This window comes from Rhinopithecus roxellana, chromosome 13 (genome assembly GCF_007565055.1).
Source record: "Rhinopithecus roxellana isolate Shanxi Qingling chromosome 13, ASM756505v1, whole genome shotgun sequence".
Classification (NCBI taxonomy): Eukaryota; Metazoa; Chordata; class Mammalia; order Primates; family Cercopithecidae; genus Rhinopithecus; species Rhinopithecus roxellana.
The window spans coordinates 52,683,950-52,711,540 of record NC_044561.1 but is presented as its reverse complement, the minus strand read 5'-3'; the positions used below and the strand labels follow the sequence as shown (position 1 = coordinate 52,711,540).

At 35.6% G+C, this 27,591-nt stretch overlaps 1 protein-coding gene across 9 annotated transcripts in view; it reads right to left on the bottom strand.

Annotated features, from left to right (window-relative positions):
- Positions 1–27,591, bottom strand: part of DYRK1A (dual specificity tyrosine phosphorylation regulated kinase 1A) — a 153,405-nt gene that overhangs the window by 73,725 nt on the left and 52,089 nt on the right. For 5 of the 9 annotated variants that reach the window (XM_030914226.1, XM_030914227.1, XM_030914223.1 and 2 more), the window contains one exon: positions 22,763–22,848. The exons of 2 other annotated variants lie outside the window; for them this stretch is intronic. In XM_030914226.1, the coding sequence (XP_030770086.1) occupies positions 22,763–22,772 (10 nt within the window). In that variant the 5' untranslated portion in view covers positions 22,773–22,848. Of the gene's footprint in view, positions 1–21,268; positions 21,362–22,762; positions 22,849–25,378; positions 25,587–27,591 lie in introns of those variants that run through there. 2 more of the 9 variants (XM_030914228.1, XM_030914225.1) reach the window with 2 other exon arrangements.

Sequence of the window (27,591 nt, the reverse complement as noted above, 5' to 3'; positions counted from 1 at the left end):
GAGGTCAGGAGTTCAAATCCAGCCCGTCATGGCAAACAGAGACATAGGAAGACCCTGTCTCTATTTCAAAAAAGGAGGAGGAGGAGGAGGAGGAGGTGGAGGAGGAGGAGGAGGAGGAGGAGGAGGAGGAGGAGGAGGAGGAGATGATGAAATAGAAATGGAAATAAAAACTACAATGTGAATGATAAAAAAAAAAGGGGGGGGGGGGGTAAAACTAATAAAAAGGTTAGATACCACAGAAGAAAGGACTAGTGACCTTGAAGACACAGCAATAAAAACTACCTCAGAATTCCAAACGACTACTCAACAATGGAAATTGGATGTCAAAACAGAAAAAAGAGATTTTTAAAAAGTTAACAGACATTCACTGATTTCTGGGACAATCTCAAGCACTCTAATAATATACATGTAACTAAAGTTCCTGACAGAGAGGAGAACACAAAAAAATTTGGAAAACTACCAGTCAAAAATCTTCCAAATCTGATAAAAACTACAAACCCATAGATCTAAAAGTTCAACAAACTCCAAGCACAGGAAACAAAGAAAACTAAACCAAGGTACATAATTATCAAACTGCTAAAAACCAATGATAAACAGAAAATCTTAAAAACAGCCAGAAAGAGAGACATATTATATACAAATGAGTAAAGATAAAGAAGATTTTCTGTAAGAAACAACACGAGAGTAGATGGTGCAGCAACATCTTTAAATTACTAAAAGAAAAAAGTGTCATTTAGAGTTCCATACCCACCAAAAATATCTGTCAAAAAAAAAAAACAGCAAAACAAAGGCATTTTGAGATACATAAAAGGTGAAAGAATACATCATCAGTAAATATGCACTATAAAAAATGTGAACAGAAGTATACAAGATGAAGGAAAATGAAACTAGATGGAAATATGGACCTATAGAAAGGAATGAAGACCAGAAAAGGTAACTACATGGATAAGAGCACAGGAATTCTTATTTAAACCTCATTTGAGTGTTTAAACAACAATAGTAATGTAGTGTAAGGTTAACAACATATGCACAAACAAAATCTATTTTAAAAGCAGTAAAAAGGACAGTAGTAGAGAAATAAAAGAATACTGTGGTATGGTCAATATACTATACGTGAAGTGATCTAATATCCTTTAAAAGTAGACTGTGGTAAGATAAAGAGAAACCACTAAATTTAAAAAACAAAGTTAAAATGAATAAACCAATAAAAGCAAGAAAATCAAATCATTTAAAAATTTCAATCAATCCAAAGGCAGAATAAAAGAGGGTAGGAGAGAAAGAGGAAAGGGGGAAGAACAGAGAAAACAAATAAGAAATAAATAGCAGGATGACAGATTTAAACCAAAACATACCAATAATCACATTAAATGCAAATGATCTAAATACCTCAAATGAGAAGCAGAGATTTCAGACTGGGAACAACAACAAGAAACAAGAAAAGCAAGATACAACTACATGCTGTAAGAAATAAATTTCTAATATAAAGATATTAATAGATTAAAAGTAAACATTTGGAAAAAGATATATCATGCTATCAAAATTAAGACAGAATGGCTATATTAGCAAAGAAAGTATGCTGCAGTCTGAAGAATATCACAAGAGAAGAAGGTCATGTTCTAATGATAGAAGTGTCAAATTATCAGAAGAACATACTAATCCTGAACATCTATGAACCTACTAACAGCTTTAAAACACATGGATCAAAAAAAATGATAAAACTACAATGACAGACACAATTTTATTAAGAGATTTCAATATCCTTCTCTCGATATTTGATAGAACAAGTGGACAGAAAATCAGTAAGGATATATAAGATCTGATCAACACTATCCACCAACTTGACCTAATTAACATTTAGAGAATATTCTACCAAAGAACAGCAGAATATACATTCTTTTCTAGGGACAAAGCACCTTTACCAAGATAGGCAACATTATGGGGTACAAAACAAACCCCAATAAATTAAAGGAAATCGAGTTATTCAAAATATGTTCTCTGGTGACAAAGTAAATCAGAATAAAATAACAGTACTATATAAGTAAAGTCCCCACTCAAAAACAAAACAGTCCTAAATAACCACAACTCAAAGAAGAAATCAAACAGCAAATTATAAAGCATTCAGAAAAGAATGAAAACAAAATATATCAAAATTTTTGATACAGCTAAAGCAATACTCAGGGAGAATATTATAGCATTAATCATCTCTATTAGAAAGGAAAAGAGTTCTTAAATCAATGGCTTCTGCTTTTTACCTTAATACACTAGAAAAAGAGCAAATGAAGCTGGGTGCAGTGGCTCATGCCTGTAATCCCAACACTTTGGAAGGCTGAGGCAGGTGGATCACTAGAGGTCAGGAGTTTGAGACCAGCCTGATCAACATGGTGAAACCTTGTCTCTACCAAAAATACAAATAATTAGCCAGACTTAGTGGCACACAACTGTAGTCCCAGCTACTCAGGAGGCTGAAGCAGGAAAATCGCTTGAACCCAGGGGCGGAGGTTGCAGTGAACCAAGATCACACCACTGCACTCCAGCCTGGGCAACAGAGTGAAAGTCCGTCTCAAAAAAAAAAGAGCAAATGAAATCAAAGTTAACGAAATAACAAAAATAAGGATCCAGAGTAGAAATCCACAAACCAGAAAAAACAGAAATCAATAAAACCCCAATATCCTTCATGAAGATAAGATATAAAAATCTAAACAAAATTGTAACTATTTGAATCAAACAATCAAAATAAAGACCATCATAACAAAGTGACCTTTATTTCAGCAAACGCTATTATCAGTTTAACATTAAGAAATCAATCAGTACAATTCATCAAATTAACTAAAAAATAAAAACCATGTGGTAATCTCAGGAGATGCAAAAAAAACATCTGACAAATCCAACATCCATATGTGACCTAAAACAAACTTTCATTAAACTAGAAATAGAAGGCATCTTTCTCAATCTGATAAAGCAGCACTCCCTCAAACTTTTTGGCACCAGGGACTGGTTTCATGGAGGACAGTTTTTCCATGGGGGAGATATGGTTTCAGAATGAAAAACTGTTCTACCTCAGATTATCAGGCATTAGAGTCTCATAAGAAGCGCGCAACTTGCATCCCTTGCACGTGCACGTCTATCTGAGTCTAATGCCTCAGGTGATGTGACAGGAAGCGGAGCTCAGGTGGTAGTGCTCTGCACCTCCTGCTGTGCAGCCCCATTCCTAAGAGGCCACAGACAGTACCTGGGGTTGGGGACCCCTGTGATAAAGGACACTGACAAAAAAAAACTCTACAGCTAACATACTGTTTGTTCCTCTAACATAAAGAACAAAACAGAATGTCCTCTTTCACTACTTCTATTCAACATTGTAGTCTACGTTCCATATATATTCTATATTCCAGAGGCTAGACCCAATGTAGTACGGCAAGAAAAACAAATACAGACAAGGTAACCAAACTAGAAAGCAGCAAAATTCTCTCTCATCATAGGCAACATGATTATCTAGATAGAAAATGTGATGGAACCTACCAAAAAGCTGCATTAATAAGTGATTTTAGCAAGGTTGTAGAATACAAGCATATATTTAAATCAGTTGTATTTCTATGTGCTAGTACTACAACTATACATCAGAAACTGAAATATAAAAGCCATTTAAAATGGTGACAAAAATATGAAACACGCATAAACCTGACAAAATATATGAAAAAACTGCATACTGAAAATTAGAAAAATTAGAGAAAGGGCTAAATAGATACATGTGCACGGGTCTAAAGAATCAGTATTGTTAAAGTATCAATTCTACTGAAATTATCTATACATTCAACACAACCCCAATCAACATCCTAGCAGACTTTTTTGAAGAAATTAGCGAACTGATTTGAAAATTCATATGAAAATGCAAAAGACCTAGAGTACTTATAAAAACTCTGAATAAGAGGAAAGTTGTAGAATTAAAACTATCTGATTGCATTACTTATTATTAAGGCCAGAGTAGGTCAACACAATATGGTATTGGTATCAGGACAAATAGATTAATGGCACAGAATGGAAAGTCCACAAACAGACGCACACATATATGGAAGACTGATTTTTGACAAAGGTGCAAAGGCAATTCAGTGGAGAAAGGATAGTCCTTTTGACAAATGGTTCTACAATAAATGAATATCCATTTACAAAAAAAGGTGATCTTTGATCTATACTTTGCAGCATACTATTAACAAATATTAACTCCAAATGGACCATAAACTTAAATATAAAACCTAAAACTGTAATATCTAGTGGGGGAAAGAAAAAAAAAACATAGGCAAAAATGTTTTTGAACATCTGACAATTATGCAAAAACTTTCCAAAAGCAGGTTTCATAAAAGAACAAATGGATAGATTAGGCTTCATAAAAATTTAAAACATCAGATCTTCAAGACACTTTTAAGAGAATAAAAAGACAAACCATGGACTAGGAGAAAAGCTTAGCAAATCATATATTTGATAAAAGATTTGTAGCAAACATATAAGAAACTCTAAAAGCTCAATAACCGAAAAAAGAATGACAAAAGATTTGAACAAATACTTCACCAAACATGACATACAGGGGGCAAAAACGTACATACAAAGATGCGCAACAACATTAATCACAGGGAAACATAATGAGATATCACTACCCAAGTACTAGAATGGCTAAAATTAAAGACTGACCACCAAATATGGCAAAATATGAAGAAACTGAAACTCTCCTGAACTGCTGGTGAAAATATAAAATGGTGTAACTACCTTGTAAAACCATTTAGCAGTTTCTTTAAAAGTTAGGTATAGGCCGGGCGCGGTGGCTCAAGCCTGTAATCCCAGCACTTTGGGAGGCCGAGACGGGAGGATCACGAGGTCAGGAGATCGAGACCATCCTGGCTAACACGGTGAAACCCCGTCTCTACTAAAAAAATACAAAAACTAGCCGGGCGAGGTGGCGGGCGCCTGTAGTCCCAACTACTCGGGAGGCTGAGGCAGGAGAATGGCGTAAACCTGGTAGGCGGAGCTTGCAGTGAGCTGAGATCTGGCCACTGCACTCCAGTCCGGGCGACAGAGCGAGACTCCGCCTCAAAAAAAAAAAAAAAAAAAAAAAAAAGTTAGGCATATACCCACCACATGGTTGAGTCACTCCAATGTCAGGAAATAAAGAGAAATAAAAACATATGTCCATACAAAAAGTTGTACGACAATATTCAGAGCATCTTTATTTGTAATAAACAAAAACTAGAAACAACCCAAATGTCCTTCAACAGGTAAATGGATAAACCAAGGTATATACACACAATGAAATACTGCTCAGCAATAAAAAGAATGAACTATTGATAGTTAACACAGATGACTCTCAAAAGAACTAAAACCAGGCAAAAAGAACATATATAATCCTGTTTATATAAAATTCTGGAAAAAGTAATAAATCTTCATTATCTGACTTGTGGTAAAAGTTTCACAAATAATACTTGTCAAAATCCATCAGATTGTTTACTTTCAATTATGTGAAGTTTACTGTATGCCAATTTTAACACAATAAAGCTGTTTTAAAAACGTTTAACCCATTCAAAACCTGACTCTAAGTACAATCAATCCCTTCCCTCTACCCCACAAAAAAATTTGCTTCTCCTACAACATACCTCATTTCAGATGATGGCAACTCAAAAACCCCTTGAAATTACTCAATACATTTTCACATTTTAAAAATCAAAGAAATGTCTATTTTCAAACTTGCAAACACTCATGGAGGGCATGTGTTTAAAAAAAAAAATACATTATGAACCACTGCTGTTAAGAAATTCAAAAATCCCCCACTTTTTACAAGAAAAACTTCAAAGTCTATATTATCCACCAGTTAGGGCCCTCAACAACATAGTCTCCTCTACCATCTACCTTAGTAAATGCAATTTTCAAAACAGGCCCCCATCTTCAACTAGTATAGCATCTTCCACACCCTGTAGCCTTCAAACATTACCTGTTAAAATACTGCCCATTCCTCAAGACCATATGAAACACCACTTTCACCAAGAATCTTTCCCTAGTCCCAATCCAAAAATTGCTCCCTCTTCTGAATTTACACCTCTCTTACAGCATGGACACTCCACCATGTCATATAGTTATGTAAAATTATTTCCAACTCTGTTAAATTATAAATTCTGAATCTAGGTCCCCTTTGACTCTGGTTGAATAAAGCACTTCTGTAAATTTATTTTAGAATACATGTTCAGTATATATGCCTGGGAACGTGTGATTAAGAATCCAATGTTATGGTTTAATGTTGGTTTTCATTCTTTACTAGTCTGTAAGATTATCCAGGTAGCTTGTCTAATTTTACTATGCTCTTAAATAAAGGCCAGAACAATTAAAGGGATAAACTTTATAGAAAATTTAATACAAACATCTAAATTCACATGGATTATTTTTGGCATCTATATTTCAATGCTTTAGGGCCAATGGGAGGGATAAAAGAAGGCAAAAGAGTCCTATGCTTTAACCACTAGACACAAAAAGTGGAGAGCCCTGCTTCCAACAAAACCAAGTGACAAAAAGCCAAAAATGATGCTAGCTGCAACAGTAAGACACCAGGTCTTATTTCAAGGGAATGACACAATCTTGCCTGGAAGCTGGGGCACTGACAAACTTAAGGCCCCAGAGTCCTTGATCACTGTGACCACTTACATTTAACAACTGAATACCAGAAACATTACTTTTGCTCATCTATTACTCACCCTAAAATGTTCTTCCTTCTTATTACTCTCCAGCTGTTTGAATCCTAAGTGATATTTAAAACCTTAACACAAATTCTATGGGCTTCCTCTTTAACCCTTTCCCAGACTCTCAATCCATTTCCCATGTCCCTATCATAAAAAGGCCTAGAGAATTTTTTTCCCCTATGACCTTCCAGATAAATCCTTACAGCACTTTTCCATATGGTCATCTTGCATTGTTAATCCTAACATCATATGTGTTTATTCTTCACCTCATGTTCCTTGAACAAAGAACTGATTTTTTTTCCTACAGAACCTACCACCTGACTGTACCAATAAAGACTTCACATAAACCAACGATAACGGTATAAGCAACAGTTAAAACATCTGACTTCAATTAGAAAAGTACTAATAGCAGGAGGTAGTGAATAACAATCTGATCTTCAAATTCAACAGAGGAACAAGAACAGGGAATTCAAGTTTATGCTCTTATTTGCTAGACTACACAGGCAGTACAAGATAAATTCTGCCCAAAAGCTTGCACCATTTTATTAAACACAAATATGTATCTTTATGAAAGGTCAAAGTCGTAAGAAAAATCAAGCATGCTACTTACTACAGTGGCACTATTTCTGATCTGAAAAAAAATGATCCATTTTACAGTTTTAGGAAACCTGTGCATTGTGCTGCTACCTGAGTTATATTTTAAGAGACAAAGCTAAAGTATTTTCCTTTTGTGTTATGAAGTATTCAATTAGATAGAGATTTCATACAACTTAATTTCTAAAATGTAATACACATATTTTGGTTACAGGTATTTAACAGAGCAATTAAAGCCTTATTTCCACTTCTGTTCTAAAATCCGCCTGCCCGCAGTGAGTGGGAACTGCTGCAGATCATTAAACGCTCATTTATCAATGTCTCTCACCAGGCAACACAATGCAGCAGAACAGCACACAGAAACCATCCCTGAACCCCAGCAACAGCGGCTAATTAGCATAGCCTACCACTAAACCGACACCATATGATTGGAACTGTTAGTAAGGATGCTAGCCAATCAAACTAGGTTATGCAAATAGCCTATTTTAGTTGCCAGGGCAAAGCTACTTCCAATTGTCCAATAGGAAAACAAGCAATAAACAAGAAATGAAATTGAGCTTTGTCACATTTTCAACTTGCTGTTAACACTTTCAGGTTTAGAACAAAATTAACAGCAACTATAAAGGACTAGAAACATATTCCACTTTGCTCCAAAGGTGATCCCATGGAATAACATGCAGAACACAGTTAAACTAGTGCATTTGTTGTAATTTTAACTTTTTACTATATAGACATATGAGTTTTTCTAACAGATGCTGCCATCAACATTTCAACTTTTTTCCCCACCTACTCAAAAGCATTATGTAAATGTCTTTCTATACATTAAAATACATTCTCAAACATTACATTTTAGAGAAATCCCACAAAGCATTTTTATTCTATAAGAATAAATTCTTATTTCTATAAGAAAGACTAAAGAGGTGGGCATAAGAGAAAGCATGGCTCACTAAAGTCTCAAGTATTCCCAGGTGGAGGAAAACACTTCGTTTATTACGACAAACTTTAATATATAGCTTCAAAAATAATTTTAAAATAAAACTCAATTAAGTATTAACCTATAGAGCTTAAAATATGAAGACTGAGACCAAGTAAATAATACTCATATCTAGGAACCAAGTTCAGTTAAGATGTAACCATAAATAAAATACATTATATTCACATGCAAAATGTCTAATAACGAATAAAACATTAAAAACTTCAACTGTGTCAGTACATACTAACAGCTACAAAGACAGGTTTAAAGAACATCAGTGTTCTGACAATTCTGGGTGGTTGAGAGTTTCTTTAATCTCACATATTCAGAGAAATGCTTTGAAACATGTCAAGGAGACACAGTTCCCATTTGTGCCTTATAAAAGATACAATTTCATTTTAAAATAGATCAACTTGTCCCACCTAGCCTAGCAATTATCTCCTCCTAAATTGAGTACAGAATTCATTCCACATCATGAAAAAGTTTGTGATTTTTAAATATTTTTCCATAGAGTGTCTATAAACGTCTCCAGAAAGACTTCTAGCATTTGTAAAGTACATTTCATTAAGACGGAGTAGATTTCAAGCATCAGATTCCAAGAGAAGAGCATGCTGGTCCTATCCCTAACACTACAATTTCTCTTCTCCTGAAGCCACTTTTCCATCATCTCTAAGCACCCATCACCCACACCAGTCCCTTAATTTTTTCCCATGTTCTCTCTACACAGGAATTCTGGAACCTGTTAAAGTTCAATGAAACCAAGACTGGAAAAGTCAGGTTCTAAAAGTCAGGAAAAGGATCAGTAACTCTAAAGCTAGAAGGAAACTTAAAAATCATCTAATATTAACGCCCCCCATCCTATAAACAAAGAAACTACATTTTTAGAAACATAATGCGTAAGATAAAGATCCCAAGATAAAAGGCAAAGCTCTCGCAGTATCCATGAATAATCAGTATTTTAGTCACACAGCAATGTCTCTTGGTTTCTTGTCCATATGAAAATTTACTGAAATGTAAGCTTTCATGAAATCAGCTCGAGATCATTCACACCATACTACCATCTACACACTACGAGCCAAGGCTTAAGACGTTTGAAAATCACTCTCTAACCCAAAGTATTTAATCCATTCCCTGAAAGACTCAATCTCAGCCCTTTAAACTTTCGACAACTTTTGGTACGTTTTTGAACTACTTGGAACCTGTATTAGCCTCCTTTAATTCCGAAGGATAAAGGTAAGAGAGAAGTAAAAGGGAAAGATTTTAAAGCCAATTTCATTCATAGTCTTACCCATGAATGTTTAATATTTTGGTTTGTTCTCCCAGGTTCTTATTCCCTCCATATTGATAAAGCAATCCTAACTGAGCCTGTCTTGCACTCTACAGCAACGAACTGGGCATTTTCCATGTCAAGAGGGACTGTTTCCCAGACCACCTCTTAAACATTTTTTATATCACAAAACTTTCCCCCTTCTTGAGGGGACAAATATTAAAAACTTGGCACTCTGACTTTCCTTTGGGGACTAGAGACACAAGGAAACATCATCTGCCTAGTGACAGATGCTCTGGGATAATCCTCAATTTAAATGTTTAGCTTAGCATCAATTCTTTTAAAGTTACTTAAATTATGGAGTTTAGGAAAGTATCAAAAAGTACTACTTTTAGAATCAGAAATTAAACATTAAACATGTTTTAAAATAGTTAACTTACTAAACTAAAATCTTCGTTACATAAATATATATATTCAGAATTCCTAGTAAAGAAAGTAAGTTTTCTAAGTATACAATTAAACATTAACTTTTTTTTTTTTTTTTTTTGTAGAGATGGAGTTGTGCTCTTGTTGCCCAGGCTGGAGTGCAAGGGCACGATCTCGGCTCACAGCAACCACAGCCTCCCAGGTTCAAGCAATTCTCCTGCCTCAGCCTCCCGACTAGCTGGGATTACAAGCATGTGCCACCAGGCTAGGCTAAAAAAGTACAATATGCTGATTACATTTTCTCCCCTATAAGACATATATTTAGAGTAACTGTTAACTTTTTTTTATCTGCAGTTAATGATGCTTGAGACACAGAAACAGCCTCTATCCTCTCAATGTGTAATAGCCATTATTATGCCCAGTAATGTATTAGCCAAGATAATCTCAAATGACAAATCATACCATACTAACAATTTTATATTTTAGGTAGAAATAGAACACAGCTTTATAGTTTTGCAAAAACATCAAGTGGATAAAATCTTTTTTTAATTTGAAGCCATCTAATTTAGAAAAATATTCAAAAGTCTGGCATGACTACCTTGGTCAAGTTTGAAATACCTCATTCTCTAAAGTGAGGCCGCCACCATAGTTTTGCTGGACATCTTTTATAAAAATGTTAAGCCAAGTAGATATTTCTATTCTCTAACTTAAGGGCAATCCTGCTTCTTTTTTGTCCCCTACTTCTCATTAAGACTGCTTATAAAGCTAGAAAGTAAACTGTTATTTAAATCTGGATTACAGACATAATTTTTAAATATTGGACTATTGTTTACTCTTGTGAATCAACTAACAGTATATTGTCATATACTAAATATACTTTTGCTCCCTCATTTAGGTATCATGAAAATATAAAAGTTGACTTGTTAAGATTTTATTCAACTAGAAGTTATAATAGATAGCATATTGTCAAAACAAAAAGATTCTTGCAAGTTAACTTTAGGGCTTAAAAACTGTTTTTTGTGCTGTACTTATCAAGACAAAACAGTAGAGTAAGTGTCATCTTTCTTAATCAACTTCATCTATACAAACTACATAAAGTATTTTTGTATCAATTTCTATGTCATATGAAAACAAGCAGACTTAAGAAGTTTGGGGGTATATTTGATCTAACTTTTTAAAAAATGAACATTACAAAAACTTCCCTTTCAAGAGCCTTGGTGGGAAGCACCTGCAAGGGATAACCAGTCATCCTGAAAGCAGCTGAAGCCCAGGTGACAAGGAAAGGTCCTGTGCCTGCTCACAGGAGGTAAAGGGTAAAACATGTGGAACAAGGTCAAGGACAGAAGAAACAGTGCTTCCAAACACCCAATTGAAACCCGAAGTCACAAAGGCAGGGAATGAAGTACAGGTGCTGACTTTCAATAAAGCCTCATCTCCAATGGGCAACTTCGTAGCTCACTAAAGCTAGGCATTATAGGAACTGATTATAAAGGCCAGGAAGGCCACCCAGTTCTTAAAACATACTACCAGAATTCATTAGTAAAAAGAGAACCAAGGATAGCTACAATTCAAGTGTGACTGAAAACAATCCTTTAAAACTAACAGCAAGCAAAGGAGCCAACAGCCACCCCAGCAGCTCAGTTTCCCCAAGCTGGGAAGGAAGGTGCTTCTAACAAGAAAATCTAGAGCACGGGATAGAGTAAACATACTGTTCTTATCCTCCATATCAAACACTGAAACAAGCAATAAAAGATCACAAAATAAAATAAAGCATGGGATGGAGACATACCAGTGAACCAAAGATTTTGTCAGTTTTCTGCAAGAAAAAGGCACCTGGGATCATACCAATAATTTAAGGAATGTCAAAAAGATCTAGAGCTGAAAGCTGGGACCAGGAACCAGAGCAGAAGTGGCAGATGCCATTCTGGGTGGTAAAGAAAAACTAGAGTAGAAAGAAGGGGAGAGATTGGCTTGACACTAAACAACTATCTGCTGCATGATCAGCCTCCCCCAGGGGCTCTAAAGAAATACCTACTCCAGGGAACCTACTGAGTCCCAGCCACTCAAACACAAGTGAACAGTCACCCCAAGGGCAAGGCCAAAGAAATGCCTGTGAGGACACCAAGCCACCTGCATCAGGACTAGACACGCCAAAACCACAAGTTCATACTGTTTAATGAGGTCTCCTCAACCTGGCAAGGAAAGAAAGACAATCTTCTTGCCAGGACTTACACTCGCTAAATAAACTGAAGCCTGTCAGTCCACATGCCTCACCCACAAACACCAAGTCTGCACTCAGTCCTCTCACTTAGAAGAGGAGCAAAATGATGACAGAGGACTCTGGCTCTTGAGTTGGGCAGTAAGGGTTCACAGGTATTTGTGCCGCGCACGGAACAAAGGTGAAAGTAAAAACTTTCCTAGTGCAAGTTGAACACATATCATAGAATTAAATCATCTTTTAAAATGTACCAGACCTCAATCCAGTGGTAACATTTCTCCTATGACTGGAACAACCTTAGTGACATAAGTCTTAATACACTATGCTCTTCAGTATAATTTTGTTTTCAATATTCAGAAGATTCTAACACAAAAATAAAGAATTCAATTAAGTGACAGCAAGATGTGTAAGTGAATATACCTATACACAAGCTGGAAATAACTGTCTGGTGGGGAACGGGTGTGAGGTAAAAAGAAATATAAAGGGCTCCAAAGCTCTCATTTCAAATCTTGAGAAATCAAGAGAAACTGTCTAAAACTGATGGCCAAGAACGAGGTTTAAATTAGTTTTATAAAACTTTAATAATACTACTCAACAGAAAAACTTTAAAAGAAAATCGGGAGAAACTGGCTGGCAAAGAGGTAGCACTGAGAGCTATCTGGTTTCATAGTAAAACACAGCTACAAACATACTGATGTATTAACAGTCATGGAGGCAACCAAGAGAAGAATCTTAAAATGGAAAAGATTAAAAGGGGTTACCCCTATAAGTGGGAACGAGGAAAAGGAAAACTAACATTTCACTCTTTTACTTCCAGAATGGATTAAATTTTATTAACATAAGCATGTAAACTAGACTGATTAACGCTTAAAAGAACAAGTCTGAATTTAACAATATCAGCTAAGCACGGTGATTATATTTTAGATATGTGTCCCCACCCAAACCCCATGTCAAATTGTAATCCTCAATGTTGGAGGAGACGCCTCTTGAGGGGTGACTGGATCATAGGGGCAGACTTCCCCCCTTGCTGTTCTCAGGATGACGAGCTCAGTGAGTTCGTTCTCGTGGGATCTGGCTGTTTAAAAGTGTGTAGCACCTCCCCCTTCTCTCTTTTCCTCTGCTAGAAGACACACCTGCTTCCCCTTCACTCTCTACCATGACTCTTAAGTTTCATGAGGCCTCCCTAGCCATGCTTCACGTATAGCCTGTGGAACCGCATACCAATTAAACCTCTTTTCTTCATAAATGACCCAGTCTTAGGTATTCCTTTATAGCAGTGCAAGAACGGACTAATACAAATGGCCTGAAGAATACTACTACCAGCAGTAGAAGAGGAAAGAACAGGGTGTAACCAGTAGGTTACAAAAACAGCAAGCACTCAACAATGTTTTTTAAGCTTTAGTAACTTTATACAAAGCAGACCTGGATTTGTGTTAACAAGATAAATCTTTACATCTTGAGTATCTTTTTGAGTACCTGATTCCATGCAGTACATTTTGTGGATGGTTTGTAAAAATTAAAATGAACTTATTTGTGTTTCTCTCTAATGTATATCCATTAGCAATATGGATCACTACACTTTTTTTTAAAAGACTGAAGTAAGGAATACAGAGGCCAAACTAAGAAGGCACCGTTAAGTAGCCTGGTATTAACCACCAGAGAAAAAGGGAGAAAGAGTGCTTAAAGAAGAGTAAAATCTTGGCCGGGCGTGGTGGCTCATACCTGCAGTCCCAGCAGTTTGGGAGCCCAAGGCAGGAGGATAACCTGAGGTCAGGAGTTCGAGAAAAGTAAAATCTTAAATTTCACCTTTTGAAGAGTTGATCTACGCTATCCAAACCTTAAGCAATGATAATTTTTCATATCAAGTTTGGTAGTTTTAGTTTTCCTGTCAAAGAATCTTACTTCTTACACTAAGCCAAAATTCATTCAAAACTTTTAAAACAATGGCCAAATCTATAATTTTCTAAAACTACAAAAAAAAAAAATCTCATCAAATTATTACTAGAGTGAAATTATTTCATTTCACTTTGAATCTACAATTCAAATCACTGTCAATAAATACATTCTTCACAACTCCTATTTGCTTAAGAACACAGGTTCCTTTTAAAAGCAGTGATTACGTCTAAAAAACTTTCCAGAAGAGCCAATACAGATAAGCTTACTGTGCCTAATAAAAATCAAAGAGAACATCATTTATGAAGCCCTGGGAATCCCTTTAAAAGGAGATATATATTACACTACACAAAAGGTCATCACCATCAACAGACTGCTGATGGGTTCATTCTCATTTGTTCAACACATAGATTTGAGAATCTGTTACGTTTGAGGCATTACAGTAATAAATAAAACTTAGTTCTCCAATACCAAAAATTAAAGCTCTTGTATAAAATGACATCAAGAACAAAAGGCAAGTGCAAACTGGAAAATGTACCAGCAATAAGTAACAATAAGTATCCCTAGAATCAAAAGCATGATCATTAAGAGTAGGGACTCACAGGTCTGGATTTGCTCCCCAGCTCCATCCCTTACTAGCTGTGTGACCTGGGGCAGGCTACCGAACCTCTGTCTGGGTCAATCACAGTACCTGTATCAGAGTTATCACTAGGAGTAAATAAGTTAACACCTGTAAATAATTTAGAATAGCTATTGGCATCTAGTAAGGGTTCAATGAGAAACTTTGGTAAATTAAGAAAAAAAAAAATAAAACCCAAAAGAATGGTAAAAGCAAACTCACAAAAAACATCAGTAACAAACCCCCCAAAAACCATACTCGGTCTAATATTCAAGCAAATGTAAATTTAAATATTGAGTTATGTTTTGTCTATCGAATTGGCAAACATTTTAAAATACCTAGGATCCTAGGGTGTAGAAAAATTCTGATGTGTAGCTGGTAGAAGCATAAACTGTATTTTAAAAAGATATTTAAAAATAACGTATCGAAAGGCTTTAAAATGTACATATGCTTCACCTTAACAATCCCAACTTCTAGGAATTGAACCTAAGGCAATAAATAAAAAACAAACAAAAAAATCCCATAATAGTATTCACTTAAAACATTGTTCATGAACTAATTAGCAAAAATGGGGAACCATTAAACATTAACTCATTCATAGAATACCAATTTGTCATTTAAAACAGTACTATAGAAGAATATTGATGCTGGAGAATGTTTAAAATTTAAAAGCAGACTAAAAAGTGAGTAAAGGCCGAGATGGTGACTCACACCTGTAATCCCAGCATTTGCGGAGGTTAAGGTAGAAGAATCACTTAAGGCTGGTCTTCAGCAGTTCAAGACCAGCCTAGGGAACACAGCAAGACCATATCTCTACAAAAATAAAAATAAGTAAGTTAGCCAGGCGTGGTGGCACGTGCCTATAGTCCTAGCTACTTGGGAGGCTGAGATGGGGGGATAGCTTTAGTCCAGGAGTTCAAGGCTGCAATGAGCCATGCTTATGCCACATTGCATTCCAGCTTAGGCAACACAACAAGACCCCATCTCTTAAAAAATCTGCAAAGCAAATTTCAACACATTTTCATGAGTTATACTGTTAGTAGCTGTTAAGTTTCATTGCTTTAGTCCTTCTTCAGAGCCTCCTGTTACTTGCATGTTGAAACTTCTTTGCCTGTCTTTAATAACTGTTGCTCTCTCTGGAGTGCTTCATTTTTCTTCATTTCTCCTTGGTTATTCATCTTTGTGTTTTTGTTTTTTTTTTTTTTTTGAGATGGAGTCTCACTCTATCGCCAAGGCTGGAGTGCAGTGGCACTATCTCAGCTCATCGCAAGCTCCACCTCCTGGGTTCACGCCATTCTCCTGCCTCAGTCTCCCGAGTGGCTGGGACTACAGGCAACCGCCACCACCACTCCTGGCTACTTTTTTTTGTTTAAGTAGAGAAGGGGTTTCACTGTGTTAGCCAGGGTGGTCGCATCTCCTGACCTTGTGATCCGCCCACCTCGGCCTCCAAAGTGCTGGGATTACAGGCGTGAGCCACCGCACCTGGCCGGTTATTCATGTTAAACAGTTTTCTGAGAAATTTCATAGTGTTTTTCGGTTTAGGCTTCATTTTTTAAATTACCTTTTACTTCTCTTTCCTGAGTTATCACCACTTTTCTAACTTTTCTTATTCAGATTTACAATGTGCTTTAATATTTGTATCATTTTCTAAATTTCTCTGGGTTTATTTTAAAACAGGTTATAGTTTCATTTATTTTGTGGACATTTCTTTCTGGCATGCTTTCACTGTCTGCAGTAATAATATTCTGCTCCTTATGCTTTTCTCTTATAAAAACTCTGTGGGAAATTTGACTATGATCCCTGCCCGTTGCTCATTTTTATGTAAAATAAAAAACTTTGGGGAAACTGGAGTAGCTTTCCTGACTTCAATAAGAGTTCTCTTCCGTCTTCATGAAGGATACCAAAATATAGACTCATGAATAAGATCTCCTGTGCTTTTATCTTCTCCCACTTTCATCTGACATTTTTTCCTTTGCCCTCATTGTCTCCATCTTGTTTAATGTGGATTCTATTCCCAGCAGTGTCTCCTTGGTGTAGGGCTTTGACTGGGAAGGAAGCTTAAACTGGTTAGTTTTGAGAGTTCACAGGGACCAGATGACTCTAACCCCTCTTCAGAACTTACTGTGTCCTTCAGGGAACTCAAAACTATCTCCAGTTCCAGCTGCTGTTCTCAAACATACTTTCCGCAAGTCTCTCACTGCAGTGAGTCTCCTCTGTTGGTTACCTTGGGGTTCTCCTATTCTCAGGCCCATCAGACACCCTCATGCCTCCTTCTGCACAAATGCTGATACCACACAGGTCTTGTTATTAGACATTCACTCTCACCTACTTACTTGTATGTGAGTCAGGGGGATACTGTTCACCTAGTCTTGCAGATGCTGAACGTGACGTTTTGGTTTTGCTGACCTAGTTACTCTGTCTCTATCTAAAGGAAAATGGGAAAATTTTAAAACTATGTTCTGTTGTCATCTTCCTAGAACTTAGACATTCTTTGAAGGTACATTCAGTAAGCATACCTAAAATCCAAAATCGTGAATATAAATGTATTTGCTTTACCTGGGTCTTAAATAGACACTAAGGTAAAAAATTCAATTTTACAATGTGGCTTACCTCAGGTTTCCCATCATTTTTTCTATAAATATCAAATGTTCTTTCATATGACACATACATAATGTAATCATTATTAATTGCTTCCACTTAAAAACATAAATAAAACTATGAAACATAAAAAGAAATGGAAAATAATAAGGAACTCTTAAAACCAATTGAAGAAATGTATTAAAGCAAGCATTAATATACTTATTTTTAGGCATTAAAAATGCCATTAGGATGGCAAAAATTATTCTTTTTGCATTTGCTGAGCACTTCCTGTGTCCCAGAAATCCTGCCAGACAGTCACAGGGCATACAAAGAGGATAAGCCTTAACCCCCTGACCTTCAGGAACTATCGGACTAGCTGGACATAAAACCGGTAAACAACATGTGCAAATGCCATAAAAGTATTAAACAAAAACCACTTGCCAGAAAGAAAGAATCTGAACTATTAGGAAAAGGGGAGTGGCTGTCTCTTTTTACTTTATGCATTTCTACAGCACTTATATCTCCTCCACCAAGTATACAATACTACTTTATTTGTTCTAAAATAAAGAGATTCTTCTCTTTTCATGTTGAAGATTTATTTTAACTATAATACTCAATGCTGAGAAAAATAAATTAAGAGACATTCTTGTAATGTACAGAGTGGTACATATTACCAAACAGCTTTCTGAAAAGTTGTATCAAGAGCCTGAAAGTTTTTCAAACACTATGACTCCTAGGAAACAATTATAAGAAAGTAATTTTACAGCCAAATATTATGCACAGATATTAGTGCTTTAAAAAACAATTTAATCCTAAAAATAAGAGATACCTAACTTAACTAGGAAATAAGCATACTGTAAAATAAATATCTAAAGTAATTGATCTTCAAAAGCATTCTGAGTACCCTGGATTTGCTCCAAGTTCAAAGTAACAGCAGATCACTACCGTAAGCTTTTGATGACGTAGAGAAACATTTATGATATGTTAGTCAATCCGAGTATAAGATGGATCTTACCCAACCACATCATCCTGAATATTCAAAATGATCTCAATTAACTTAAAAATGGCATGAAGAAAAACTGGAAGGGGATGTGTCACACTGTAGAGGACACTAAAACTTGGGGTGTTTCCTTACACTTATCCATATATATTTAGACATTTCAGAATTCTTTCAGTGATTTTGTATTATCTCACAAACAAGAAGTAAAAACATGAGCACAAAAGCAAATCCACTATCTTTTTAACTTACTAAAAAAATTAATTTATTGAACCAGTAAGAAAAAAATCAAACTGCTTAAGTTGAGACATGAGCTAGAGAAGGAGACACAGACAAAGAAAAAGATCAGACACACATGACCACGAGAAGAACAATTCCAAGGGGAGGCAAACTGGCAACAGCTACCTAAGTATTACAATCTACATGCCCTTTCATTCTCCCAGTGTATCCTGCACATGATGGGATTTTAAAAGTTGGGGTTTTGTAATTTACAGATCTAATTTCTAACTCTTGTATAATGAATACACCCCATTTCTGTGATCACTGGAATCTAATTGTTCTGTAATGAACACAAAAACATTTCTGTGATCACTGGAAATATGAAAATTTTGTCCTACAAAATTCACATTTTAAAATGAGTTAAGAGAATCTAAAATTAAAACTCTGCCACAAATGGTTTTAAGTACTTAAATTCATATATATGTGTATATATATATATATATACAGTGTATGCATAAGAATTATGACAAAGACAATATGAACAAATCAGCACATTTAAAAATAAATTTCCATGTTTATTCATCCTCAAAAAGTGATAGTTCTGTATGCTTTGGAACTATTCCACATTTTAAAGTGACTAGTGTATCACTATTGTTTAAAATTTTTTCAGTTGTTAAAGAAGTTCATTTCAACAAAACAAAGAATGGTAGCAACTTCTATTTCCAACACATTTTCCCAAATCATGTTCCACAAGATGTTAATAGGTATAAATCAAAAATAAAAGGAAAGGGAGGTCCGTTGATCAAATAAACTGAAGAAATGCTGGTTTACACAGGTTTCTTTATATCAAAGTCTTCATATTCATATACATGGTAATCTCTGAGGCAGTACTTTTTTCAAATCTCATCTCAGAAATGATTCTATACCTTAAATAAACTGAATTTGGTTACTTGTGATTCAAAAGGGCAAAGAGTGGTTCCTAGGATCCCCAAATCATGTTGTGTTAGGGTAGAACGGCGTCACTCATTACTAAGAGAACTGAATGGGGGAGGAGGAGGGAATATGCAGGAGAAGCATCCAGGAAGCAGTCACCTGAGTGTGGAGCTCAGAAGAGAAGAATGGGATGCAGAGATTTTGGTAACCTCTGCATACAGGTAAAGCCATTACTGTCAATGTCATTACCCAGACAGTGCTCTCTATTTTCTCTCTGCATGCCTTGAATTCAATAGGTGAGTCTTAACACTTTATCAGAAACCTCCACTGCCTCATTTATTTGTTATCCATAAGCTCAGGGATCTTTGTAGGCAGGGCACCTATAATAGTACCTGGTACAAAGCAAATGCTGACAAAATAAATGTTTGTTAACAAATCATTTGTCCTTCCAAAAATCAAAAGAAAATCCAAATTTACCTCATTCATGTTCTAACTGTATTTTAGAACATGCAAAAAGATCCTCAAATTAAGTAAGTACAGGAACACCTATAGATACATGGACAAAATACATCAAAGTCTGACTTTGGCCTAGTGTTCAGTAAAACTATTTGTTCCGGCCGGATCATGAGGTCAGGAGATCGAGACCATCCTGGCTAACACGGTGAAACCCCGTCTCTACTAAAAAATACAAAAAACTAGCCGGGCGAGGTGGCGGGCGCCTGTAGTCCCAGCTACTCGGGAGGCTGAGGCAGGAGAATGGCGTGAACCCGGGAGGCGGAGCTTGCAGTGAGCTGAGATCCGGCCACTGCACTCCAGCCTGGGCGACAGAGAGAGACTCTGTCTCATAAAAAAAAATAAAAAATAAAAAATAAAAAATAAAAAAAAAAAGCTATTTGTTCTCTCTCCCACCAGTTTTATTGAGTTATAACTGGAAAATAAAAATTGTACATATTTAAGGTATACAAGATGTTTTGATACATATATACAAAATGAAATGATCACCACAATCAAGTCAATTAACATACTCATCACCTCACAGAGTTACTCTGAAAACCTACTCTCAAGTGTTCACTTCTGAAAGGCCCATCAGCCAATGCCTACTTCAATGTCCTTTCCAGCATCCCTGAACCTGTGCCTCATCAAGGAAAAGGTGAGAATAAGTTACCACCTCTAACCAACATAACAAAGCCAAGTACCATGAACAATGCCAGAGGGTAAAAACAAGGCATGGAGAAAGCAGACCACTTGCTTTCAAATGTGAGTAAGCATTATCTAGAAATAACTTTCGGTGAACATCTACTCATGAGTTTTAACGTGCTGAAATTCTATCAGTCGAATAAATGTGTGCATAGTAATACAAGACCAAACTGCTACATTAATGATGATTCTGAAAGCTGTTAATTTTATGTTCAAAAACAATTATTAACTTTCAAATTGTTAGAAAGGGAATACACCAACAGCTAATATATTTATTCAACAGCTAGATCTTCTTTCCTGGGTTTTTTCCTTTGTAAGCCAACAAATGCTGATAATTTTTAAAGAATACAAGGCTGAATAAAAGACTGGATTTTATCATAAATCTAATCTGTAGAATTTCCTTGTGTTCTAGCATTCATAAAATTAATTAGATAACTATAAACTGTATTTACTCATTAGTTATTTCAATCCATTGAGGCCATAAGCCTTTCAAGAAAAAGAGCCATTTGGAAACCCTCCATGTCTTGTGAGGATAAACAGAAACTTTGCAACTCCAAAATTTCATGAGAGAAAATCTCCAAAATCAATAATATTCATAGATATATCTGAGATACCCCAAAAATACTTTGTTCCTCTACTGACCTCAGTCGAAAGTGAGCATCTACTTGGTATAGCCAATGTGCAGTATAGCGCCCAAGGAGCAATCCAGGAGCTGACAATGCTGAGAAATAGTTCCTGCACCAAAAGGTCAAACTTATAAAATCTGACAACAAAAAAATGTGCATAAAATTCTAAAAATGTTTCTGTAAATATGCCTATTTGTTGTTCTATGATGGTGATATTCAGCTTCAGCATCACGTTGCTTTTAACAATCAGCGAGCAACTCAGCCAGAATGTGTACCTGGCATACCTCTAATGTGTACAGGCAAACATACATGTGCAAGCCTGTGTGCGTGCATGATAGATGCGTAACGGAGGTGATTGCTCAATCACCTTTGACGTAAACAAGAATTAACATCAGTCTTAAAATGGTGACTTCCACATGAATGTAAAGTATTATATAATCTCTAATTTATAAATATATTCAAGCACATTTCTTCATATAAAATGGTACATCGAAACATTTTTTTAAAAATCTTAAAATCATAAAATGATTATTTTTCCCCTAGACAAAACCCAGATCACCAAAAATAAAAACCAATCACAAAAACTACACCAATGATATAATTACGTATCTGTTAGATATCAATTCAAAATTTATATAATTATTTCTTTTCCAGCTAGCAATCACATTTTCAAACATTAGTTTATAAATATAATCAAATAAGACTATCTCTGACAGAGTTTCAAATGTAAGACACTTAGTTCAACAAAATGCCTTACAATATGCCCGATTTAAGAATATTTAAGTTCAAAAGTTAGTAACACTTTATACATTAGCTGCACTACATTTTCAGGAATTTGAACATAGCCACACATGGAATAGCCTCCAGCTTCCCATGTATAAGATCTCCTCAATTAATTACAGAGCAATCAAAAAATATTCTTTCAAAACTGCCTTCACACTGCTTCTTCTGTATAAAAATACAAATGACAAAAGGATAAGAGGGGGAGGGAGGGAAGGAAATGGGAGGCAGGGATATCAGGAACAAGGAAAAAATAAACAAAATCCCAGAGCATATCTTTTTAAGAAACCATACATATGAGTATAATATCCTTAATTTAATTGTCAGTCTTTTTAATGATATCCTACTAACATCTACTCCCATAAAAGATTTGCCATATTCTAATAAAGTTCTGGGGGAGACATGCATTCAACCATAAAGGTAACTGTGTTATTTACATTATTAACAGAATTATTCCAATTCCCAGAATTATTCCAATTCCCACCAAAATATTAGCTCTTGAAAAGCCTAAGTGCTAGCAATTACTATGCTGTATTAGTAATAACACCACTGTAAATCACTGATTATCAATCTGAGTTCAAAAGTAAGTTTAACAAATAGCCCAACTACCTTTGCATTTACTGATCTACAATTCCCCCCACTATTTATTTAACAGAACGCTCCCCCATTCAAAATACACCATCCACATTCTCTTAGCCACAGTTTTACTGTATTTCAAAACTTGAGTCACCTGTATGCATCGTCTTCTTTCAAGTCTCATATCATCCTGATGGGGTGGGGGGAGGGAGGGAAGAGTCCAGCGGCAAAACTATAACACTGTGTGAAGAAAAACAGATTATGATAAGAGATAATGATGCAAGACAATTACCCCTAATTGAGGAATATCTAACATAACTACAATCCCAAAACATATAAAATTACTTCAAATTTGCAAAATTCATTTTCTAACATTTAAACTTACTTAAAATCAATTTTCCTTAGTCTTCAATAATCAAAATCAACTATATATAAAATATATTCAATTGTCAGAGAAAAGAAAAACAGTTTCAAAATGTGCCTACTACCTTGGAAAATTTCAGCTATTTTCCAGGTATCAAACCTGAACATTCCACTATTTATCTGGGGGAAAAAAACCCTACATTTGTAATTTTCATCAGCTCACAAATCAAGATAAACGTGAATTCACTTTCACAGGAGTTTACTATTAAGGCTGAGGTAATGAAAGTTACTTCATGGGAAAGACAACATGTCAATCTATCAACGTTATTTGTAAATTAAATTCTGAGACACTTCTCATAACTCCTCCCCTAAGTCCACAAGCCCTCTTGCTCTCCAAGCGGTTTCTCTTATTTCATTGTAATTCTTTTACAGTATTTCCTACTTACTGCTTCTGCTGATAACTCATGGTTGACCAGAAAAATTCATAATGACTTACAGGAAAATGAAAGTAATCTCAGTGTTGTCAACTGATATCAGTGGAAGAGGTAAAGACAAGTACAGGTTAAAATCTAACTTACAAAGGAGTTGAGTGAAAAATTTATGTTTTGATACTATGGAATTAATTCAGGGAATATTCTCAATAGAACAATGTTGCATACATTGGCCAAGCTCCTATGCCAGCCTCATGAAAACTACTGACTCCAAGAGATGTTCCTGGTCAAGAGAAGTGGGGCCACTGCAGAAGAAATACCAAACTTTCTTCAACTCTACATCCTCCAGACAAATCCTAAAATAAGCGGTTTTCCTTTGTTAGCACTCTCTCAATTCCCAATGCCTCCAATTCCTTAATTTCACATGACGTCATCCAAATCATCCTGCTTAATAATCCTTTTCCCTAAGTTGTTTTACACTCCTAAATTACTATACAAAGCTCCTATTGCCTCAGTATAGTTCATTTCAGGTAAGCAAAAGAAAGAAACCAACTGGACTAAAATAATTCACACTAAGATTTGCAATTTCCAACAACCATTATAGTCTGCCCAAATAAATCTCTTATTGGTAGAATTCCAAGTGGTCATAATATAGATTTGAGTCTATACTTATTGCCTCAAAATATTTCTGCTTTTCATTTATTTCTTCTTATACTTTTGAACTCCCAGGTTCTTTAAAAGCTCCAACTTTGTACTCCAAATAGCAGCAATACTAAACACTTCACTGGAAAAGAACCTCAGAGACAATGTGAGTTATTTTTAAATTAGGAATTGTATCTGAAATCTTTACCTGTATTCCAGATTCTATTCCTGAAGAACTACCATTCCAATTCAAATGCCTGTTACGGTATTACATTAAACACTAGACCTACAACCAGCTGATAGCATACTGTGGGGGTGTATGACTAGATGGACGAATGAACACTAGACTGCTGCATCAGAATAGTTTTATTTGTAAAAACGATAATTGAATCAAGATTATCTTTACTCAAAGGACATCGTTTTCTAATAATTTTTCCCCTAAAATGGTCAGTCTTTAAAATTAAGACATGAACTATGGGGAAAGAAAATATAAATTCAGTCTCTAGTTATGAACTATATAACCAAATCCTTTAGGCTCAACATCATATTCTTCACCTAGAAAATGTTACAACGCTACTTACACCTCGCCAATTTCGATAGAAGTAGGTATCACTGGCACAAAAGTTCTTTATAAGAAAGTAGAATCAATTAAGGTATCAGTATTCTTTATTAAAAATTGTTAGAGATTAGATTATTTCATTACTATTTTAAAAATCTAAAGGTAAGAAATACACATCAAAATTTCTGACACCTTTTTGAAACATTATCCATTAATCTTTACTCATTTGAAAGGCCACGTAAAGTATCTCTCTGAGTTACATAATTTGCTGCTGACTTATATAGCAACCAAACCATCATATGCTAAGTAACAATAAACTCCAGAAATCTTGACCTTGGATTACTTTAAATAAGGACTCTAGTGATTATTCCATATATACTTCCTTCAGGCTAGTCACTTTTCAAAAACAAAAATGTTAATTTGAGGTCAGAGTTTTTATAATTCCACATACCAAATGTGCTTTGCAGATAAGCTACAGATATGATTTTCTTCCTAAAGAAGCTTAAAAATCTAGACAGCCATATTTTCTTTTTTTTTTTTTTTTTTGAGGAAAATACTGAGTATATTTTTCATCATTTCCCCCACAAACGGAGCCATTCACAAACTATGGAGTAAAAATCAAATGCTAGTGACAAACATCTCTCTTTACCACAGGAACCTCTCATGATTCTCAAATCTTTTACAGTACGTTCCAGCTCACTTTGCCAAAGGCAATGTGATGGTCTACGAACAATCCAGAAAATGAGCTTACATGGATTTTAGAAGTTAAACTTACAAACCACTTTTTTAGTTGTCTTAAAGTCACTGCATAAAATTAATCTACAGCATATCTTCAGGGACAGGACCATTTCCACAGGCTGTTAAACATGTGGTATACTCAGGTAGGTACTGAGCTTAGTCTCTTGGTGTTTGTATCCCACAGACGGTTGGGGGGGGGGGGGGGGTGAAGCCACCTAATTAAAAGTACTGATACACTAAGATTTGTAAAAAATAAAATAAAAAATACAAGGTCGAGTGCAGTGGCTAACGCCTGTAATCCCAGCACTTTGGGAGGCGGAGGTGGGCATATCAACTAAAGTCGGGAGTTCGAGACCAGCCTGATCAACATGGAGAAATCCCATCTCTACTAAAAATACAAAAAAAAATTAGCTGGGCGCCCTGTAATCCCAGCTTCTCGGCGGGGCTGAGGCAGCAGAATCACTTGAACTCAGGAGGCAGAGGTTGCAGTGAACGGAGATCGCGCCATTGCACTCCAGCCTGGGCAACAAGAGGGAAATCTGTCTCAAAAACAAAAAACAAAAAAACACTAATCAACAGAGATCCAGAATGTAAGACTGGGACTGAAATGAATGCATCAGCATGACAGGCAAGTTCAGATTAACCCAGGAGCTAAAAAACTAAACGGCAGGTGCAGTATGTTCTCCAATGTGACAATGTTTTGTAATGACACCAAACTAAAAATTATATCTAATTTCAAAATAACTAAAGTAGTAGGAAGTATTACAAGTAGCAAATGAAAAAAAAAATATCAGTATGATACAAGGAGCTTCAAAAGTACTAGTTAAGTACTATCTCACTTCTTAAGCTGGGAGAAAATACCAAGTTGTTTTTTATTACTTCGTTTTACATATGTTACACAAATTCTCACATATTTCACAATTTAAAAAATTTAGCCCATATGAGAAGATAAAATACAGTGCACACTGGGATCTAAAAAGATAGCTCAGAAGATGCCCATTAAAAATAAGCAACCACAAAAAAGCTACAAAATAGAAATCAAGAAAAACTAGATCTAAAATTAGATTCCATAAATTAAACTTATGTCATTATCTAAAATTTATACTGTTAACTAACATTCCCTTATAAACTTTTGCTCATTTACACTAACAAATTAAAGAAGTGACAGAAGAAAGTACTTTTCCCATATAGTAATTTTAGAAATAATTTTCTAGAATTATAATAGCCAAAGGAGTCAAAGGGAAAATAAAAGTATCATGGTTTTGATGCCTAACACACAAGCAAAAAAAAAATCTCTTATTTCCAATAAGATGATCAAGTGGCATTACAGAGAAAAGGCAATTATATAGGAGGATTTCAAGTGAAATCCTAAAAACCTAGAACATTTATCACTCCCTTCAAAACCCTAGAAAACACAGTCGTTTAAAAAAAAAAAAAAGGCCAAAATACGGAAGACTTTATAAACAATATAATATCGCACCAAAATGATCAGTAAAACTATAGGGAAATGAACATTTGTGGAACACTTACTATCTATGTGCCAACCACTCAGCTGAGGCATTTTATAGACGTTGACACATTTGACCTCCTAACAGCCCTACAAGTAGGTAGTGTTACTTCCATTTCACCAACAGGGAAAGCAAGGGTCAGAAAGATTAACTGGCCTAAGGTCACAGTTTGTGAACTCTGGTCCCACATTAAAGTTCACTATGCCAAGATGCCACTCATTAAGGATCACTGAAATAGTTATGAGAAAATACAGAGATGCAAGAACCCACATGTGTCTAAGTCTGATTTTAGCCCCTTATATGCACTACTCTGCATCGACCACCCTAAACATGAAAAAACAAGAGAGCTCATTAGCAATAATTACTTGAAAAAGCCATTTAATTTAGAACAGAATACTAAATTTCCCCAAAAGTTCATCTAGTAGAAAAATTTTGATTCCAGCATATAACAGATTGCTATATTTTCCCTTTATTAAAAAAATTTTAGGCCAGGCAGAACAGCTTATGCCTGTTAATCCCAGAACTTTGGGAGGCAGAGGCAGGGAGATCACTTGAGCCCAGGAGTTCAGGACCAGCCTGGCAACATGGCAAAACCCCATCTCTACCCCAAAAAATAAAAAACCTGGTTGGGTGTGGTGGTGCAGCCTGCAGTCCCAGCTAATAGGGAAGCTAATGTGATTCCAGGAAGTCAAGGCTGCAGGAAGTCAAAGCTGCAGGAAGTCAAGGCTGCAGGAAGTCAAGG